The sequence below is a fragment of the Genypterus blacodes genome, unplaced genomic scaffold (assembly GCF_046128005.1).
Source record: "Genypterus blacodes isolate CSIRO-AG114 ecotype Tasmania unplaced genomic scaffold, CSIRO-AGI_Gbla_v1 ptg000063l_1, whole genome shotgun sequence".
In the NCBI taxonomy this organism is placed as follows: domain Eukaryota; kingdom Metazoa; phylum Chordata; class Actinopteri; order Ophidiiformes; family Ophidiidae; genus Genypterus; species Genypterus blacodes.
This window is the reverse complement of record NW_027466875.1, coordinates 312,044-332,752: the sequence shown is the minus strand read 5'-3', so window position 1 is coordinate 332,752 and position 20,709 is coordinate 312,044. Positions and strand designations below refer to the sequence as shown.

General features: G+C 44.6%; 1 protein-coding gene across 4 annotated transcripts; it reads right to left on the bottom strand.

The window, feature by feature from the left end:
- Positions 1-312: 312 nt before the first annotated feature.
- On the bottom strand, positions 313-16,905 carry chd4b (chromodomain helicase DNA binding protein 4b). 4 transcript variants are annotated; one of them, XM_076154733.1, is made up of 41 exons: positions 16,669-16,905; positions 16,158-16,372; positions 15,514-15,638; positions 14,629-14,868; positions 14,400-14,515; positions 14,167-14,266; positions 13,828-14,038; positions 13,571-13,689; positions 13,350-13,473; positions 12,987-13,159; positions 12,061-12,306; positions 11,554-11,757; positions 11,205-11,416; positions 10,815-10,946; positions 10,616-10,715; positions 10,338-10,529; positions 9,738-9,938; positions 9,359-9,496; positions 8,987-9,108; positions 8,715-8,888; positions 8,438-8,579; positions 8,055-8,304; positions 7,843-7,967; positions 7,655-7,747; positions 7,413-7,554; positions 7,234-7,275; positions 6,911-7,080; positions 6,404-6,593; positions 5,853-5,939; positions 4,777-4,868; positions 4,460-4,593; positions 4,202-4,346; positions 3,946-4,102; positions 3,644-3,732; positions 3,287-3,527; positions 3,135-3,191; positions 2,800-2,967; positions 2,606-2,714; positions 2,267-2,399; positions 1,978-2,173; positions 313-1,610 (listed from the first exon to the last, which is right to left on the bottom strand). In XM_076154733.1, the coding sequence occupies exons 2-41, from the start codon at positions 16,219-16,221 to the stop codon at positions 1,408-1,410; spliced, it is 5,958 nt and encodes a 1,985-aa protein (XP_076010848.1). In that variant the 5' UTR covers positions 16,222-16,372; positions 16,669-16,905; the 3' UTR covers positions 313-1,407. The 4 variants fall into 4 exon arrangements, with proteins under 4 accessions (XP_076010848.1, XP_076010849.1, XP_076010850.1 ...); XM_076154734.1 differs by having other exon boundaries at positions 6,416-6,593; XM_076154735.1 differs by lacking the exon at positions 7,234-7,275.
- Positions 16,906-20,709: the final 3,804 nt, after the last annotated feature.

Here is a 20,709-nt window from a genome sequence, read left to right as displayed (position 1 = left end):
CTGCATGCTAAGTCTGCTATGCGCTTTTTGCATGGCATACTTTTGACTCTAAAAGCTTAGCTTAAGTTTCAAAACAGACATGAAAACAAAAACATAAAAAGAAATCTGTATATGTCAGCATTTAATGGACAAACTTAGGGATTTAGGCGAAAGTGTCTGTCTGGTGTTGTAAAAGGACCAACATGTCATTATTGGATTATTTTTACTCTCAAACATATCAGCTCTACATTCACCCTGCACTGGCTGAAATACACACACTTTGCCCCTAAACACAAAAATCAGTTTCTTAAGAAAAAGATCCAAAAGCAAAACAAAGTGTTGACCTTTTTATTGTAGTCCATAAAAACAAACAGCAACAATAAAAACAAAGTATAACCATTAGAATAATATTCAATAATGTAAAACAAAAATAACCATAGACAGTAAGAAATTAAATTAACTTAAGATTGCCATCGTTCTTGATCATTAATGTTATCATTCCGTGTACCTACCAAAGTGGAGCTATTGCATGTCCTTAGCTGGAGCAAAGAGGTGGTGCCTTTGTACAGAGACGTTCGGAATGTCAAGGTGCTGGTTAGGGTGTGAGCGGGGGAGATCTGATGTCACCTGGCGTGACAGGGAGGGTTCGGATGGAGGACGAGGATGCAGAGGTAACACTTCACTGATGGACAAGTCAAGTGTCTTTATCAGGTCGTGTATAAGAGTCTCTCTGCTGAAGCACGAAGCTCAGTGTGAAGGGCCGTCTGCAGTAGAGACGCACATGAGTATGCCCCCATTTCAGACACATGTAATGGAAGCGCACACACACGCGCACACGCAGAGACCCCGCCCACAACACACTCTTAAGAAACACACAGGTGACAGGGTGAGGACATTAGAGCTGAATGACTTACAAAAATGTCATGATTCCAACATAAAAATGACTCCCTTGAAATAATTGATGATCCAAAAATGACTCCAGAGCACCAGTATACTCCAAACATGCGTCTCTACTCCCGTCAAACTTTTTCAACTTAAAAGGTACATACAGCTACATACACACACACACGCACACACACACGCACACGCACACACACACATTTGGCCCTGCTGTAAGGACAGAACAGGACAGTTCTCAGTGCTCAGGGTTAGAGAAGTTAACGGGATTTTCCCAGTGGACCTGTTTCTAGTCTGGAGGCGATTGTTCCATTCAGTCACATCCAATGTCAACAGTTCCAGTTTTGTCAAAAGTAAAGTCCAGCAGCACAGCTGATGCTCGAGTCCAGGGGTGACGTGTGGGGTGTGGAGCGACAACTAACCTTATGCTGTACATGTGGATGAGGGGTTGAACATCTGCTACATGGTGGTGAGGTGAGGGCGACACTTCTCAGTCAGTAATCAGACACACCTGTAAAATGAGGGGATGGGTCAGCGGGGCACCTGCATCTGCTGTGAGGTCTGCGACTGGTTCTGCACTGCGACCTCGGGGCCTCGGCTAGCCAGTCGGCTCAGGATGTTCCTCTCGGACATTTGCAGGCGCACGGCTACGGGGGGTATCCTGGCGATGGTTGCCGGAAGACGTGTCACATCAGCCTTCATGTCGCTCAGCAGTTCCTCCAGCTGTTTGAGGACTGAAGAACAAGACGGAACGAGAGCATGAGCAACACTGTGATGAGACCAAAATGAAGTACAGCAACAACTATGTAAAGTCTGAATTAATCTAATTCAAATTTAGTTCTGGGCAGAAAAGCATTCAACACTTGAAATTTCCATCATTAATCCTCACCTGTGTGATGGACGCACAGGAAACTATCATGTTTACATTTACAATGCAAAAATGGAAAACTAAAGACATAATGGTGCCGATTGTTTCTGTGCATCCTGTTTCACCAGAAGAGACCATGACAAACATAAACACCACCAGGCTGGGAGTGACACGTCTGATATGGATGTCAACTTATCAGCAAGGCAGGTACACTGTTATTTATTCGTTTTCACCTTTATGCAGTACTGCGTTGGCAGGCTTGTTTCCAGACATGGATTCCTTGCTGAGGTGCTGGTGGGACTCGGCCAAACACTCCACCTCACTAAAACGTGTGTTTAGGGCCATGGAGGGATGAGCCGGGTCCTCGGTCATGTTCAGGTATGCTGCCCGACGCAGCTGCTCCTCGATCACCAAAGCCTGCTCCAATAACTGTGCAGAGAAACAATCACCCGATGAGACACTTAGAGAAAAAGACACACAAACACCCACAAATAAATAGGAGAGGAGTGACTGCAAAGTCACCTTGAACCGGCGGGCCAGGAATTTGTTTTTGATCTCCAGAAAGTTCCCTCTGCTCATCTCCCCTTTGAAGGGCTCGTTGAGGATGGCAAACCTCACATCATTCTGTACATCTTGCCAGCGTGCATAACCATGTCTGAGACACAATGGAATTAAGGGTTATAACCAATTTCACCAGGGTCATTATCATATAAAGATTGAGACAACTTCACAACATCCAGTTTGGTTCTACTCGTAATCTCCGCTGGGACATTTGCCCTTGAAACAACGAGTGACTGCATCAACTTATTATTGATCTATTACATTTGTGCATGTGGAAGATGTGATCATCTGAAAGGATACTGTATGATGCCAGCCAGCAGCCAGTAGTCGTGGCGACGGTGCCAGATCTCAAAGGTCTTTTTGGTGACAGTGGCTGCTCTCTCTTCATTTTGCCACAAAGAGTGAAGCTCTGGAAAGGAGATCATTACGATTAAAAAGGACAAAGGAAAGAGGAAAACAAAGGGATGGTGTGTGTGTTTGTGTGTTTTCTCTACCTGTGAATCCTCCATCTGCTATGTTGAACATAAACCTCTGCTTGGTGGCCTTCTTCTTCTCCTCCCCCACATTCACTGGTGCAGCTGCTCCTCCCTCTTTGGCGTTCTCTCCATTCTGCAGTTTGCCAGACTCCTCTGTTTTTACTCCATCCTTCTCATCTTTTTGCTCTGAGGAAAGAGAACCGACACAACACCCGTCTCATTATGAGGACACATGTAGCCTTGAATTGTGTAAATCTTATTTCCTCATGTTTACTTTGTGTGTGTACACAAAAAATATCAGATGACATAATACGCAGGCAATGAGAATGTATGTGTGTGCTCTATGTACGCACCTTTCTTCTCGTCTTTAGGGGAAGAAGTGTCCATCTTTTCATCTTTGCTCTCCTCAGCTAAAGCAAGAGACACACAGGTAGAATCACAGTGAATCAAAGTGTAAATGTGAGGTGAGAGCATCAATGAAAGCTCTTTGGCAACATTGGCTCACTTTTAGTCTTGTCCTCTTCTGCATCAGTCTTGCCTTCACCCTTGACCTCAGCAGGAGTTTCCTTCTCCTCCTTGTCCTTCTCTTCTTTGTCCTTACTAGTGTCTTCGACCTCTTTCTCCTTGCTGCTGTCTTCTCCAACAGACACCTCTTTCTCTTTCTCTTTCTCATCCTTCTCTTTCTCTACTTCTCCTTTATTGTCAGGGGCAGGGGATTTTTCAGGCTCATCTGGGATTTCAATAATCTAGGGAAGAGGTAATTGAGTTATAATTTGAAAAATCTTATTACAAAATCAAGAAGTACAAGTGCTTGGGATTTTACAAAACAAAAGGAATTGAATATTGAAATAGCAGAATTAACCTCTGGGTCATCAGCCTTTTTGGCTCCTTTGCCCTCATCTGCTTCCTTCTTCAGCTCCAAGTCCTTGTCCTCTAATTTAGACAAATCTTCTGGGAAAACAGAAAACACATTTAGGAGACAGACAAAATGAAAACAACGCATGAACACTCTGCATTCAAGCTGTGCCTACAAAAAATGTTCATAGGAATAATCAGTAGGTTTCTATTGATTTTTCAGGGTAAAAGTTTGATAATTCATATGGAATTTTGATCTTTCTTTTCCCTCTCCCATGCACTCGGGTGTATGTGTGTGCGAGCGTGTACCTGGGACAGGAGTGTTGGGTTGTGTGTCTGCAGGAGTCCCACTAGAAGGAGTTTTGGGATCTTCCCCTGCGGCCAAAGCTGCCGCCCTTTTGTTCTCCTCCAGCTCGGCCATCCAGGGCATAGACCACTGACCGTTCACATGCTCAAACTCTTGCACCTGTCACACATAGAACAGGAATACACACTGGTTACACACCTGGTGACACAATTTGTTCTACTTCTCTATATTATTTTCTTTCTGTTGACAACAACGTACCTTTTTCCTGATAAGTGACATCACACCAATACGGGTAAGCACATGTTGCCGTGACAACCCTTCACGAGGGACACCATCAGCGAAGGTTTCAGCTCCATCAGCACCCGGCTCACAAAGGTGACGCATGAAGAGTGACACATAAGCCCTGGGAATATGTATGTAAATAAATGTAAAGCAGCAAAATAATTAAGAGAACAAAGTTGAATAATCGCTTTACATTCATTTGTATTGTAATTTAGCTTTTGGATTGAGACTCACTTGAATTCTTTCTCAGACTTTCCTCGCAGGTCCCTGACAAGCCATTGGTTGGTAAAAGCATCCTGGGGAGGCATCCCATAACGCATCACTGCATTCAGGAAAGCCTTCCTCTGTCGAGCATTGAAGCCCAAAACCTGAAAGAGAGTGAAGGTTGAGTTGTCCAAATACAATCTGTTCAGTACTGCATAAACAGAAAAGGTAATGTGACAACAAAGGAAAAGGGATAGTAAGTCTATGGTAATTGTTTTTCTGTTTAAAACGATAATTTTCCTCTTATTTTGGAGTCCAGATAATTGTGAGCTTTGCATCTGACTCACCTCGATGTTTCCGCCCACCCTGGCCAAAAGCGGAGGCAGAGGTTTGTCTCTGTCATTCCTCAGCCCTTTACGATTTGGTCTGCGAGCATTAGCTGAGAGAAAGTAAAAGCAGTTAGTCGTTCTGAAGGTCAGTGCTCATTCAAGGATGCAAACTGTTCACTAAAGCCATGAAACTTTAATTAAAGATGAAATTCAATGTGTGATCATGTGTGCTCTGTAAAGTCTTAGGGTCCTACAGTTGCTCTATGAAGGTTTCCCACTTACGGCTCATGATGGGACACTCAGATCCAGCTGAAGCTGCTTTCTCACAAGCTCTAGGCACTTCTACATTAAACGCTTCTTCTTGAAGCAAATTGCTTTCAGAGCACTTAAAACTGAAAGCAGCGTTATGACAACTTTCACTTAATTTAATTATGACAATAGAGTCATATTGCAATGGAACAAAACAATACAATCGATATGAAACATGTGCAACTGATTCCACTTCAACATGAAACACATAACGGAAACAGTGTTCCTTTGAAATGAAATGAATTAAAATTGTATAATACAAAAGTGAAAAAAAATTGAAAACCACAAAGTGCTTATTTAAATTCAATTTGCTGTGAGATTCAAACTGAAGTCAGTGACTTTGAACACAAACAGTTCAGGTAAACAAACTGTTCATTAAGATTTTCCCTTTTTCTTTTCTTCCATTTCTTTTCTTCTCTTTTCTTTAATTTCTTTTCTATGCTCTGAGCAGATGATGCAACAGCAAAGCTTCCCTGACGGTTTGTAGAAGTTGACGATGCAGATATCATAGCTGTCATCTTAATGTGCATCTGCTGGGGTGGTTTGAAGCATATTAGTGGATGACAAACTGGGGCTCTGAGACTAAGATCATTTATTGTAACATCTTTGAGTATCATCAGGAAATGGTACCTCCACGTTCCAAACTTCTTATGGATCAAATCCACTTTTATGGACAACTCCAAAGAAAGGACAATACTCTACAAATAAAAATGCTTTTGAGTACAAAACCCATTCTCCTAACATGGCACAAGCGCTCAAACAGCGGGGCTCCAAACAAGTCTTACCTTCACTCCGCTCATCAAAGTCCTCATCACCCTCCTCTGAAGCCACTGAGTAATCTGACTGGTTGTCAGACTGATCCTCCTGCCAATCTAAAGAGAACATTCACAGAAACATTTTGTAAAAGGTAAGGTAATAAAGATAATAAAATAATATTGATAGAAAAGACACATTCACATCCACAGACAAGATAAAGGGACATTCAAACTCTAATTTGTTAATAAAACTGCTTAAAGTCACTAGCAGCCAGACTGTCAACCAGCAGGAGGTGACAAAGCTTCAAACGTGATAATACTGGGGGTTTAATTCATACTTTAAAGTGATCTAGGAATTATTTATTTATATTCTGGGCCCTGAAATCTAAGATATATTTCCCCCAACACACAACAAAGCAAACACATTACTAGGCATGCTGCAAAACAACACAACACTGTAACTGTATGGCATGCATCATTTTCGCTCAAACTATGCAACACTAACACCATACAAACACAAATCCACCAACAACACAGGCATAGCACACATAGAAGAAGATGCATTATGTATTGTTCTGTACCCTGTCTTATACCTCGGTCCTCCTGGGAACCGTCATTGTAGTTGACTGGCTTACGGGTCCTTTTGCCTTTGCCCAGATTTCGGGCCAAATCTTCTTGCTGCTGCTCATAGTGGTGGCGAAGCAACTTCTCCCAGTAGTCTGGGTCAACACTTTCCTCCTGCTTGATCACTTCCCTTTCCACTTCCTCCTCCTGAGAGACGGCAAGAAAAGGATTCATATGACACATGGATATGAAAATATAGTCTACAAAGATTCAGCAATGATGTTAGATCTCATGGGATCTAACATTCTAGTCTAAAAGTGGGACGAGTCAGTAGTGAGGAATCATTAATTGTCTGAACATTCATTTCAGAATAGAAATATCTGAAGATGCAACGTTACAGATTTAAACTCAATGTAAGACTATTTCAACTTCTACAACCCACAATGTGTACAAAACATTTCTTTGTCTCATAACCAAGTTACATCCTATCTGTTTGGATGCACACTTCAAAACTATGCATGTACCTCGTCGTCCTCGTCTTTGACCACATACTGCGCCACTTTAAAGGAGCTGAGGTATTCGTTCATGCTCTGGAGCTCGGTGTCATCTGTAGCATCCTGGTTCCTGTCTAGCAACCGGTCAATTGCACGGTCATCGTAGTGTATCACACTGCTGTCGTCCTCCTTGTTGTCTCCTGGCAGCAGGATAGGTCAAATACAAAGGAAGCAGAAACAGATGTTACTCCATGTGACCTCTGTCAGGTTTAACGCCTGACAGCTCCTGATAAAAAAATAAAGAATAAACATGAATCTGACCACGCATTCCATAGCCAGTTCTCCATACATACTATATTTTTGATGTTCACTCTTTTTTCTGTTGTTTCTTTTCTCTGGATGATAGAATTAAGGAAATGAATGGAAAATTGTAACTTGCAAAATGCAGATCAACACAAAAGCAAACGAGTGAGCATTTATAAAACTAGATATTGAATGAGGTGGGAGTGACAGCAGTTAGAAGCTGACTCACCTTCGCCAAGTTCATCCTTAAACAGCTCTTCAGTTCCAAACTTGAGGATGTCATCGAGTTCCTGCTTAGACATAGATCCTGTCTTGGAGCCGAGGCCAGGCCGCACCACCAGGTGGGTGAGCATCATTTTCTTTTTCGCCACCTGGAGTTGACAGGAAAACAAGTACAAATAAGTTAAGGCAGATTCAAGACAAACATGATAAAAGAAGAGATAGTTTCTTGTAATGTTCATCCTCACTAACCTGTGTGATCCTCTCCTCCACAGAGGCTTTAGTAACAAAGCGATAAATCATCACCTTCCTATTCTGGCCAATACGATGAGCTCTGCTGAATGCCTAGGAGAAGCATGTAACAAATAGCGTACCATTATTACATATCTACAAATAATCAGTGGCTTGAAAGTGAGTGAGGTTAAAGGTGATGTGCATACTTGGATATCATTGTGGGGATTCCAGTCAGAGTCGTAGATGACGACAGTGTCTGCAGACGCCAGATTAATTCCCAGACCACCGGCTCTTGTAGAGAGGAGGAAAGCAAACTGGGGAGCACCAGGAGCTGTTGGAGAATAGAAGATTAAACAACACCAATTAAAAAGTTTAAGCCAAAAAAAACGAAACAAATCTGTATGTATGTCAGGCTCACCATTAAAGCGGTCAATGGCTTCCTGCCTCAAGCTGCCAGTGACTCCTCCATCAATCCTCTCATATTTGTATCCCTCATTCTCCAGAAAGTCCTCAAGAAGGTCCAACATTTTGGTCATCTGGGAGAAGACCAGAACCCTGTGGCCTCCTTCCTTCAGCTTCCTCATCATCTTCTGAAGCAGCGTCAGCTTCCCTGAGGACTTGGTCAAGGCATTGCCCTCATACATGCCATTTGGAAGTTTTGGTGCCTCCTGCAGTGAGAGAATGATTTACATGATTCACTACGAACAAATACTCTGTTCTGTTTAATATTGCATCCATTCAACACCAGAATAAGAATAAGAAATTCCTACACCGTTGTGTGTAAAACTGAATTAAACGTACGAGTGCAGCTGCAGGAAAGAGGTAGGGGTGATTGCAGCATTTTTTTAGGTCCATCACTACATTGAGCAGAGAGACTTGGTTTCCTCCTCCACGTGTGTTCAGGGCTTCAAAGTTACGAGTTAGAATAAACTTGTAGTATTTCCTGGATTGAAAAGAAGAAAGAAAGAAGAAAATATATCATTTGAACACAAAATCCAAAGTTTTATTTTAATGGCTACGGATTGTGAAACTGCCAAGAAAGAAATCTCAAGACAATGCTTTTCCTGTAATCACTTACTTCTGCATTGGACTCAGCTCCACTCGAACAATGAGCTCGGTCTTAGAAGGCATGTGTTTGAAAACATCAGCCTTCAGCCTCCTGAGCATGTGTGGTCCCAGCATGTCATGGAGCTTCTTGATCTGGTCCTCTTTGGCAATGTCGGCAAACTCCTCCAGGAAACCATCCAGGTTGCTGCAGAGAGTAAAAAGAAGAAATGGACATAAGAAAACAAAACGGTCAAAATGGTCTTCTCAATTGAGACTGCATAACAAACACATTATGCTACTGACTTAAATCTCATTGGAGTCAGGAAGTTGAGCAAATGGAAGAGCTCCTCCAGGTTGTTCTGAAGAGGAGTGCCGGTCAGTAGCAACTTGTGTTGCAGCGGGTAGTTGTTCAATATACGGAAGAACTGACAAAAAGAAAAGCATGGAAACACAAGTCACTCAATTGGAGGCTTTTGACCACAAAGCACAGAAGAAGGGTAATAAAACTGCAGAAAATATTTATGCAGAAGCGGTTTGTGCATTATTTTGAAAATAGAATTGCTCTTGCTGTGCAGGAGGAACAAATACTTACAAATTACTTACATTCACACAAATTGTTATTCACACAAAGAAGCACTGTTTTCTAAATCACTACTGTCAGTTTGTGTCTGTCACCTTTGACTGATTGTTCTTGAGTCTGTGTGCCTCATCCACTACCAGACAGGCCCATTCAATGGAACCCAGCACAGCCTGGTCAATGGTAATCAGCTCATAGGACGTCAGCAGGACATGGAACTTAACTGGTGAGTCTTTCTGTGAAGCACAGAGAAAGAGGAGCAGAAGTTAGTTGAGCTAAACCAGGAAAGAAGACACGGTACATGGTTAACACAGCTGCTAACAGATTGATCTACTAACACAGTGTGTACAAATTAGCAGCATTAATATGTGTGTAATAATCTATGTTGAACATAGTCAAGTGAAATACAAATGCTAGTCTGACTCATCTTCCATTTCCATTCTCAGATTTTAATACAGCCCTGTTGTTCTTTCTCACCTTCATTTTGGAAGCTTTTTTTCCACCTCGGATGGCATTTCCCTCAAAGGAGAACTCATTCTCTCTGATCACAGCCCTGCTGTCCTTGTCCCCAACATAGGTCACCACGTACATGTCAGGAGCCCACATCTCAAACTCTCTCTCCCAGTTGATAATGGTGGACAGAGGCGCGCTCACCAGGAAAGGTCCTTTGGAGTGACCCTGGAGCATTGAAGGCAAAGGTGGATTTGGGATTCACAAGTGAAGACTGAAACTCTTCGTTTGACAAGTACATACGTAAGTGCAAGCTGCAAGATATGTACACAATAGAGTTTGTCTTGCCCTGCCTTTAGGATAGAGAACGTTCTTCAGAACTCATCCCCTGTAAAGGGCAAAGTTACTATGCGTCACATGTCTGAAACCCCTCCCACTAACACTGATTGACAGGGGAGGGCAGACCTGACAAAACACAGTGGCAGGAAAAAGAAAAATAGACTTATCTCATATCTGAGCTTTAGCCAACAAACTGTACTTTTGTTTATCAAAGCTACAAATAAATGATTCACATTCTGACACAGTCATCAGCTATGGTTCATTGCAAAGACATAAATGGTTCCCTACCTCTTTATACAATGAGTAAAGGAAGACAGCTGTCTGTACAGTCTTGCCTAAACCCATCTCATCAGCCAGAATGGTATCAGTGGCCTGAGCCCAAGAGAATCTCAGCCAGTTCAGCCCCTCCAGCTGGTAGGGATGCAGAGTTCCCCCTGTGGTGTCCAGGTATTCAGGCTGCCGATCAAATTTGATGGTGGGCTGGAAGAATCACACAATTCGGAAAATCATTACTATTCATTTTCAGGCTACTGTGAAAATAAAAGCTTTTTTTTTTCAATTCTTACATCGACGATCGGGTTTGCTGGTGGCCGCTCAGCCTTCTTGACTTTGACTGGCTTCTTCAGCTTCTTCCCAGGTCTGCCTTCGTCGCCCACCATCAGCTCTCTTCATGAGGAAAATAAAAGTTTAAGGAAAAACACACTTTAAACAGCACTTTTGTATACTATGAAAGAGGAATTGTGCATTTTGCAAGCCTCTGCATACCTGTGATTCCAGTATGTCTGTTTGAACGGGTCATACTCAGGGATGTCTATGTCTTCACTCTCCCAGGTTGACTGGTCATATTGTAGATCTCTCCATTTGATCAGGTAATGTACATTGTTCTTCCTGTCAACACTGGTATGATCAAGAAAGATGTGTTAAAATAAAACTGTTACTGTGCATGCTTTCATGTTGTGTCAACGCAATACAACTATTATCCATTAACTTAATCTTTTCCCTCATTCTTCTGCTTAGTATCAAAATGCTGTACTTTTTTTATCACTTCAAACATATCAAATAAACTCAAAAGCAGCAACAATCTCTTTAATTCTACACACAGTGTGTGCCACTGAAGGGAAAAGTGTACTTAATGTGTGACTAAGCACGTCCTACCTGTGGTTGAGGATGCGGTGGATCAGCAGCCATTCCATCTTCACTCCAAAGCGACAAAACTCCTCATCCATGTGGACAAGCAGAGGGTCCTTATTCTTCCTCTTAGTGCTCTTGCCATCATCACCCTCAACTCCAAAATCCACTGGTGGTGGTTCATCCATGTCGGTCTTCCTCTGGTAGTTACGAAACATCACCTGGCAGTTCAGCTCCAACTGGGGACAAGTGAAGAGAAACATCAGTCTGAATACACAGGACCGCTGGGTTTGTATGTGTGAAGAAACACAACACAGAAAAACAAACACACCCCAGCAAAAGGGGTGAACACACATGTTCAGAAAATATGTTGTACCTGTAGCTCCTGCACCCAGGAACAGTGCCAGTATGACAAGTTGCACCATTTGACAAAGAACTCCCTCTCCCGGCGGCCAGCCAGTGGTGGGGGGTCAGGAGCATCAGCAGGCAAGTCAGCAGGCCGGGGGACAGGCGTGGGGGCCGGCGCCTCCCCCCAGCGCCATGTTAAAACTTTCTGGACTTTGCCCTTCATTGGCAGACACTGTCAGGGCGAAAAGGAGATAATCAGACTGGTATGTTTACAATTGTACAGTAACAATGTGCAACTGATACTTTGATTAGTTTTTAAAAGTTAATATGTATGTGTTGAAACTGATAAGTCAGATGAAAACTGTAGGACTGGTGAGGTTTACTTTAAATTCTATAGGTTTACCCTCCCACACAGAGTTTGAAAAAAGTGCTGTTTCTGTCTTGCACAAACACACACAAGATGGAATCTGAAAGTCATGTGCATGCCCACATAGACATGAACACAAGACTGGTATGCACCAGTGCACACGCTCACCTTGCAGCGGGGGCATATCCATTCTCCATTTGGGATTTCGGGGAGTGGAGGATTGAGGCAGTGGATGTGGTAGGAGGAGGGGCAGGTGTCACAACATAGAAGCTCCCCTCCGTCCTTACACACTCTGCAGTACTCAATGTGGTGGTCGTCTTCTTCCTCCACCCCTTCATCTCTCCTGTCTTCCTCGTCCTCCCCTTCGGCCTCAGACAGTTCGTCCCTGGCCTCCCACTGGATCCCCTCCTTCTCCTAATGGCAGAAACACAGATAGATGGAGGTGGTGAGTCAGAATGTGTGTATGTGTGTGTGTGTGTGTGTGTGCACACGCAGGCGGGCAGGCGCATGTGTGCGTGCGTGATTGTGTGCGCGTGTGTGTGAGGGGAGGGGGGAGGGGAGACAGGCAAGGAAGGTATGCGGAACGGGGGGAAAGGGGAGGGGTGGGGGGGTGGGGGGAGGTTTCAAGAGCAGAGGCGGGGCAGGGCGCATTGCATGCGTGTGCATGTTTGCGTGTGGAGTGGGTAGGGGAGGGAGGGAGGGAGGGAGCGAGGGAGGGAGGGAGCGAGGGAGGGAGGGAGGCAGGGAGGGAGGGCAGAGAAAAGAAGAGGAAATGGGGGATGGGGGGTGGGCAAGTCATGTGGTGGGGAATAAGAGATGATAGCCGGGAACATGAGCAAAAGGTTGTGGGGGCAGAGGGGCAGTGGTACAGGACAAAGAGACGGGAACATTTAAAAAAAAAAAAAAGGTTAAAATCACGGTCAATGCCCCCAACACGTTCTTGTATGAGCAGCCTTCTAAGGATGCAACTCCACAGAGTGTTCTACAGACAGGAGTAATATTTCATTCTATGGGAATCAAACCTAATCTTCTCTTAACAAAAGCCTTAATGGCCTTCAACAACCAGCGCTAAGGAGTGAGATTACAATACTCACACAGTGTGGGCAGCTCCACTTGCCCTCAGGTGCTTTCTCCATGTCAGGATCCAGACAGACCATGTGGTAAGCTCTCGGACAGGTGTCACACAAAATGATCTCTCCTCCCTGCTGACACACCTCACAGTAGTCCTGGTGGTCTGTCTCATAGCCATCACCATCCTCAGTCTCCACTGAGAAGCAACAGAAAATTAATCTCTCTCAAATAATGGACCACTCACTCAAAATACAACGTGGCGTCGACACTGACTTTTGTCGTGTAATAACAGCTACTCACTCTCTAACAAAGCAAAACCGCCTACATTTAGGCTCTAAAATGACAGAGGAGCAGACTTAACGAATGAATATTATGTTCATGCCAACCTTTCTTCTTTTTCTTTGCACTTTTGGGTTTCTTCTTGGGGCGGCTGCTGCGATTGGAGCCATCTGAGACTGAGAAACTTCCATCGTCAAAGTCACTGTCAACATCGGGTTCGTCTTCATCGCTCTACAAAGTGACAGAAAGAGGGAGAGAGAGAATGCATTAAAAATTTGTCTTTGATTAAACTAAATATTAAGATAGGGTAACAGAAACACTCTCTTACAGAGGAGCGCTTTCTCTTGTTGAGGCCTCCTAGTTTGATCTTGAGCGGGGCCACCTTCTTGGCTTTGGGCTTTGGTGGAGGCTTAGGTGCAGGCTTTGACCGCTTGCGTGCATTGGGACCTAAGAAAACAGAGAGGAAAATGTAGACGGCAACAATGCAACCAATATCAAAACAGGTTCCTCTATCAAATGGTTAAAGTCTGTTGATATGTAACGAGCATGTTATGCCTGCAGAATTGTAATCGTATCATATTTCACCTTTGCCCTCTTTGGTCTTGGCCTTGCGGAGTGGAGGTGCTGGGGCTGCTGGAGGAGCAGCAGGTGGTTGTGCAGCAGCAGAAACGGGAGCAGATGCAAGTGAAGCCGCAGCCCCCGTCTCTGCCCCTCCATCTGCCCCCGCCGCCACCATGTTTTCTACAGCTGCTGCCACATTGGCAGCTGCCAGGGCTGCATTGGCAGTGGCACAACCCTAAAGGAGGACACAGTACTGAGTCACAAATACTGCTCTCTACTGTCATGTGCACAATAACGTTACAATATATGATTTATCATGGTAGATCTGATTCGCAAACTTTAAAACTGCATTGTTACCATTACCTTGAGGGGATTGTTGGTGCTGAATTCTCTCCACTTGGCCATCATCAAAGTCATCATCTTGGACACTGCAATCTTGGGGTTCTTAGCTGCAATAAGTGGCCTGAGGACATAAAACAACAACAAATGGAATGACTGTGTTATAAATGAAGGTTTCTCAACTACTATATAGGATTTCTCAATTACTATGGGAAGGCAAACACAAAGATAATTAGGAATAATATGAAATGTCTCACCTGACAAACTGGCTGAAGGCCTTGTAGTTGGTGAGGGAGCTGTAGTCTTCCTGAGTAAAGACATGGTCAATGTCTTTCATGCCCCAAGTCTCCAGCAGCTGGGAGGAGCTCTTAGGCTGAGGGAGAAGAAGAAGGGTTCAGACAAACAGCCAGGAGGAAGGTTAGTTTGTCCTGTTAGCCCTGCAGGAACTAAGTGTTTATTTCACAGGTGAGTCTGAATAGTTCTCACCTGGCAATCATCATCATCATCTTCCTCCTCATCGTCTGGTTCTGGTTCCTTACGTTTGCTCTTTGAGCTTCCTTTCTCTGCACCTTTCTTCTTCTCTTTGGCTGAGCTTGAGCGCTTCTTCTTTTTCTTCCCAGGAGCATAATCGCTCCCTTCACTTTCTGACTGCACTCCTCCATCATCTGCATCTCTACCTCCTGCTTCCACTCCAAACTGAGGCTCTGGGGAGCTGACTAGCAACTCCTGAAAAATACAAAAGCACTCTGCTCAGTATTTTATCACCGATACATTTTATAAATTTGCATCCAGTTGGCTAGAGACGGTGGCAGTTATGTCGTTTTCATTTTTAATTTATTCCATTAATTTAAGTGTCATCTCATTTGTTATGTTCTATTGAAGTACAATACGCCACTGTATCCGCACAAGAAGTCATGTTTATGGCTGCCATGATTGGTTCATTGACAATAAATAAGTAATTAACAATTTTAAAATTACAAAACTTTGAGTCACTTATGACGTGAAAATGTTAAATAGTTTGCTCAAGTTCCTACATAAGAGTGTGTGCTGCCTTTCATTCCAAGAACAGTGCTTCTCCCTTAAACTTGGCATTTCATAGTGCCTATATCCACAGCAGCAGACATTAATGTTATTTCTATGCAGAATTAATAGTAAATGCTATTGGATAAACTTCAAGGTGTCATGACAGGATTTGCATTGTCAAACTATGTTGCTGTAAGAACCCCCATTGCTTATAATGAGAAGTGGAGCTTTCTCACGTCCCACTCCCGCTGTAGCTGTCACCCCATCCGGCGCGTTGACAGTTGTAGCTACCGGAACACATCTGACAAACGAAAAGTTAGTCCGCCATTGCAGCGGGCAGTGAATCACCTCTCTGATGGCTCTCTGCCTCTTGCTGCTCCGGCTCTCTCGGCTGCTCTTCTTGGCTTTCTTCTTCTTCTTGGACTTGGGTACCTCCTCTGCGTCAGACACAGCATCCTCCTGCACGTCCTCATCTGCCGAAAACACGCGTGTGTTAGTGCGACAGCGTGTGTGTGTGTGTGTATGTGTGTGAGAGCGGGTCCACCTGCACATGCGGACAGGGCAGCAGCAGCAGGCCGAGCACAGCGCTCTCCGCGCGGCCGCCCGACACACAAACACACCGCGCACTCGCACGCCCTGCCTGGTAAAATGTCCGTGCACGCGCAGGCGTTGATCCACACACACACACAAACCACCGAGAACGACACAACAGCGCAGGTTCAAACTTGTCACTGCTGTTCTCTATCGGCGAAACTTTGACAGTCTTCGCCTTCGCTGCAGAAGGCGAGAAGCATGTTTCCGTGAGGCAGTACATTCAAAATAAACAAAGAAAACTACACGCACTTGGTCGCCAAGTTAGCTAACTAATCTATCATGGCGAGTGACGGCCCGAGCCACTACTCCTGGCTAGCTTAGCCACCGTTAGCTTCGCATTGAAGGCGAGCTCAAGTCAGTGAGAGATGAGACCTTCTTGAGAGAAAAAGCGAGCTTACCGTGAAGAAGTGAGTGTTCGCCTGCGACTCCAAAGTCTTCCCTCTCATCCTCGCTGCCCGACATCTTTTGAATCTTTTTATTTTATTTCTTTGCCGGTCGAATTAATCCCTCGCAAACCCTCGCTCCTCGGTCGGCGAGGGAGGAGGGAAAATGACGTGGGGCTGTTGGGAGAGAATGGACCGGGGGTGTCCAGGAAGGGAGGGGGCGGCGGGTGCTGGAAGAGAAGGGAAAATAAATAAATAATAGCGGTCATCTCGCTCATCTCCAATCATTTACAGTCATCGATATATAATTGACCACCTGCGTGCTCACACAAGTTGGCTAACTCGATGATCTATACAGTGACAGTATCTGATGTGGCTTTACAGGTATTCTTACACAATGGAGTAAATAAAGCAAAGTGTGACATCCTTCATCCTGTTAAGTAGAAGCGCTAATTTCCCCTGTCGACTTAGGCAGAAATAAAAAAAAACTTTAAGCACCCAAACCTTCTCACATTTAAAAACTTACTGTAGTGTGTGTAGTCCCCAGTCGAGGTGTGAAGAATTAATACAACTCTGACTTCACCCGTACGTGCAGCCGCTGTTGTTACTCAGCGATCATTCATTAAAGCCGGACAGTAGCGATTATCCGCAAATTTAAACAAATACGAGCCGCCGACGACCCAAACACGCCGCTCCGTCCCCCTTTCCTCTCTCTCTCTCTCTCTCTCCCCAACCTCAAAGGCAGAGCATAGCTAACATCCTCACAAACACACAAAGGGGGCAGACATCCCATAATAATCCCCCCTCCCACACTCACACAGGACTCTGCATGGTTACCTCGCAACGGACAGACCATAATACTCAGCCTGCCCCCACCCCCTCCAACAAGCACGCGCACGCACACTTCCACTAGACATGCATGCACTGTAGGCTCGTTGCATGCACACTCCCTTCCCCTTTCCACTAGTAGTCCCGGCCCCTTAGCAACCCCGTTGTCATGGTGACACCCCCCCTCCTGCCCGCCCGACAGACCATAATACTCCAGCAGTAGCATACATCCCATAATATACAACTCCTAAAAAGACAAGAAAGAAACACACTAGTCACACGGTCTCCAGGGAAGCACAAGTCCACTGGTGACAGCCCATAATATGCTGCGAGAGTCCACCTGGGCATGAGCATGACAACATGAAGAAGGAACAGAGATGTCACTTTCCACTGTTTGATCTAGGTTTTGCGGCCCGTGTGAGCAGGTCCAGCAGGCCTGCAGAGCTCGGCGGTGTCCAGTACTGGCAGTGTGTCAGATACTGAGAGGCTGCAGAGGGCCGAGGCCTCCTGTCAGCACGCTGGGGTTATTACAGAAAAGTCAGGCCACATCTGGTTTCTTGACCAAGAGGACTGTGATGTGCAGCTCTCTCTCAAATACGACACAGGTCAAAAGGTGGGCATGAACATGAACAGAGAGTGCAACTGCAGGTCTATGTTCCATCTTTGTCCCCATCTTTGTCCCCATCTGTGTCCCCAGAGTCCTCTTCAGGGCTCACTTTCATCAGAGAGGTCCTCCAGAGGCCCCCTTGAGAAACTAGCCCACAGAAGACCCACTGGTCCTCCTTATGTTGTTAGGTCAAATATTTGACATTTAACAGCAGGGCCTTCTATTCAATGCGGCACATCAATAGGAAACTGGAAAATTCATGATTCATGATTCATAATTGATTCATAACATATCCAAACATTACTTACCCTCCTTCATTCATATGCAGTGTCTTTGTTCATCAGCTATTCCATTTCTATTTGACTATATTTACCAGTGGACAACGGCTAAACAAAAGCAAATACCGGGGAGACATGACATGCTGATGTCATCTATCCGGATGACAGTGCACAAGGAGTACATGCTCCACCAAACAACTTGTCAACACACAATGAACTGTGGGATACTGAGAAAAGATCAACCAGTTCAGTCCAGCAGGCCACAGGACCTTTCAGATCAAATAGGCCTCACTGTCCTGTTGTGATGTATTCAACCTAGAAATGTGGACTTCAGAGCGATCCTGCTCCCGAACTGAGACACGAAGACAGGAAGTGTTATCAGATGGTAAAAGTAATAAGCAGTCATAATAAATTGTACCAGTAAATAATCAAATCAGTAAAAAATGATTAAACAATCCATTGCTTACTTGCTCTCTATGTCCTCATCTCATTTTGGTCATTTTAAGCAGCTTGATTTCTAAATTAAAATTCCTTCACATGACTTGTTGTTCCTAGCACCGTTTTTGGATATTTCTTATCAAAGTAAAAGCATTTGTGCAACATGTTTCTTTTAAAAAAAGCTGAAATTATATAAGAGTTTAGGAGGAGCACTTGAATCTTGCATCTAACCAGGATGAATAGTGGCTTAGTGTACAGTGTACTGTGGGAGATGCTCAGTCATTTCTTCCTCTGTGAATCACACTTCTTTATCACACTGAATCTGATTTGGGCGTGTAGAATAATGTGATGGTATGAGAACCAAGTTAGCTTCCCCCACCCACACATGAGCACACACACATACACACACACACAGACAATTAGGCTGCAGTCAAAAGCTTCTGCACAACAAGTTAATATTCAGGACCGACGACTGGGATTGCAGCGCCGTAATTACACGTTGCCTTTTCAGAGGTTTTCCTGGATTTTGAATGGGTTTCTTAATTCATAAGAATATGTGAGTGTGATTCTGTTTAGACAAAGAATAAGGTGACTAACAAAGCTGTTTCACTACACAGGAATAATAATAATAATACATTTCGTTTGCAGCTAATAAGTTTGACTGAGCTGCTTAACTGAAGGTCAGGGATCCATTCAAGGACCGTGACGAGTTCAATATGAGCATGAATTATTGTTATTTACACGTGCATATAAAGATAATTACAGTAGTAGTGATGGTACATTCTCTGCCCTGCAAAGATCTCTACTGTTTCTCCAGATACACTTACAGATACAGCAGGGAGAGTCCGAATCTAAGCCAAGAGGCCTTCCACTGCTTTCTATACTACAATAGCCACTCCGCAGTATTCCCCTCTGTACATGCAGATCGCATAGCAACAAAGGCCTATGTCTGCCCGTTGTCTGTTACTGTCGGTTGAATGCCCCTTACAAATGCATGTATGCGTGTGCACGTGCGTTCACGTGCAACACCGCCGTCACCAACACCTCCTCCTACTCTCCACATCCCATATGCACAGCTATCTTTCCACCTCACACGCACTGCAGCCCCCCCCCCCCCCCCCCCCCCCCATCTATTCCATAATATTCATGGGTCGTCCATTCCCTCACCCCCCCCCCATGTGCACACAGCTCACCACCCACTCTGCCACCCCCACTTCCCTGCCTGACAACACTGCCGCCATCCCATAATATTCACGCACACGCTCCACACACATTCATACACAGCGGTGCATTCAGCTCTTTGTTGGCAGAGATGCCTGAGCGATGCGAGCGTGCGCATACGCAGGCATGTCTCTGGCAGATATGACTGTTTCGTTCTCACTCAGGTTGCTGGAGCAGGTACCATTTAAGAGAAGGAAAGTAGGAGAGCGGATAAAGGAAAGAGCAAAGAGTGGAGGATTATGTTTCTACCCATAATGACCTTGGGGAGGAAATGTGATGGAGGAGTCCAAAGTCACCCCGTGGCATCCATTTCTGAATCAGGTCAATCATCCATCCTATGTTACGCATCATTAGATCAGTCGAGAGCTGACCTGTGTTATAGCCCAGTCTCTCAAAATCGGTTACAGCTTCCCACTATGAAAGAGGGAGTTCAAGTTGTCTACATACTGTATATGTCAAGGTCCATGTTGAAGCTTTAACAAGCTTCTCTTTAGGCTCTGCAACCTGGCTACAGTCAATCAGTACCAGACCGTTTCAGCATGATAAAATGTCCACAAATGGAGGAGGGGGGTTAAGATAAAGATAAAAAGAGGGAAAGTTATTTACGAGAGAGGGGTGAAGGGATGAGCATAACAGAGGCGCCGGACATGACAGTGGCCAGCTCATCACCATGGCGTTGCTGTGGGAGACAGCAGAAGACGTCACTTGGAGAAACAGGGGACACAAAGGAGGAATACGACATGGGAAGGACAAAAAAAAAAGGAGACAGGGGGCCTACAAGAAACCCGTCTGTGGAGATATGGTCAGGGGAAAGTGTATGCGTGAGAGAGAGGTGGTGTGAGTGTGTGTGTGTGTGTGTGTGCTCGGGGGACAACCAGTTACTCATATTGAAGTAGGAGTCAAAGAGTTCAGGTAGATGGTCACCAGATCCTGGACCCAGACTGGGACAGTTTGCAAATGTTTGGTTCCAGTCCGGCACCAACTCATCTGATTCAACAAATGAGGCCTTCAGAGCAGTAAATAAGTCCCATCGGCTGAGACAAGACTAACATGAAGACAGAATACCTTTATTGCTCTCTGGAATAAATAAATGTTTAGCTCCTGGATGGCTCCCTACAACTCACAAACTCAAACGCAAGCACAGAATTACAAAGGGAGAAACCCAGGATTACAGAAATGAGACGTCACTCAAACA